The 607-nt window shown below is 49.6% G+C and overlaps 1 protein-coding gene across 1 annotated transcript; it reads left to right on the top strand.

Moving 5' to 3' along the window:
* The first annotated feature begins 229 nt into the window (after positions 1-229).
* Positions 230-607, top strand: LOC142574856 (uncharacterized). Its single transcript, XM_075683857.1, has one exon. The coding sequence runs from the start codon at positions 230-232 to the stop codon at positions 605-607; it is 378 nt and encodes a 125-aa protein (XP_075539972.1).

Raw genomic sequence — 607 nt, 5'->3', positions numbered from 1 at the left:
CCACACTCCAGGCCTGTTTGTGCAATTTTATCAACACGCGGATTTTTTTTTAATCCGGTGGAAAATTACCGGCACCGGGATTCGAACCACGGACCTCTTGCACGCGAGGCGGGTGTTCTACCTCTACGCCACCGCTGCAACTCTACGCCACTGCTGCAACCAAACCACTACAAATCGGCAACCTACAGCCCATCTCCCTTACTTCCTGTGCTGGAAAGCTTCTCGAACCATGGTTCACGATCGCCTCACCACATACCTCGAAGATTCAAGACTCATGCCTGACACAATGTTTGGCTACCGACAGCTCCTCTCAGCACAAGATACACTACTACAGCTCAAGGAAGGCCTTTTGGTCTACCTAGAACGCCACAAAAAGGTCTCTATTATAACAATAGATGTACAAGGAGCCTTCAGTAATCTCAAGCATGAAGTATTTCTCCAGAACCTCCAAGGCACCAAATGCGGAATCCGGACCTACCAATACGGACACGACTTCCTCAAAGGTCGCACGGCTACGGTGGGTATCGGCAACATCCGAAGCGACATGGTTCGAAATGCCCAACAAAGGAACTCCACAAGGGTCAGTCATTTCACCTTTGGTGTTTAA

Source organism: Dermacentor variabilis, chromosome 3, assembly GCF_050947875.1.
Source record: "Dermacentor variabilis isolate Ectoservices chromosome 3, ASM5094787v1, whole genome shotgun sequence".
In the NCBI taxonomy this organism is placed as follows: Eukaryota; Metazoa; Arthropoda; class Arachnida; order Ixodida; family Ixodidae; genus Dermacentor; species Dermacentor variabilis.
The sequence above is the reverse complement of the archived record's forward strand: the minus strand, read 5'-3'. Positions and strand labels throughout refer to the sequence as shown.

What these genes read in the sequence shown, in the direction of transcription:
- LOC142574856 (XM_075683857.1), top strand. Translation starts at nt 230, where the DNA reads ATGGTTCACGATCGCCTCACCACATACCTCGAAGATTCAAGACTCATG.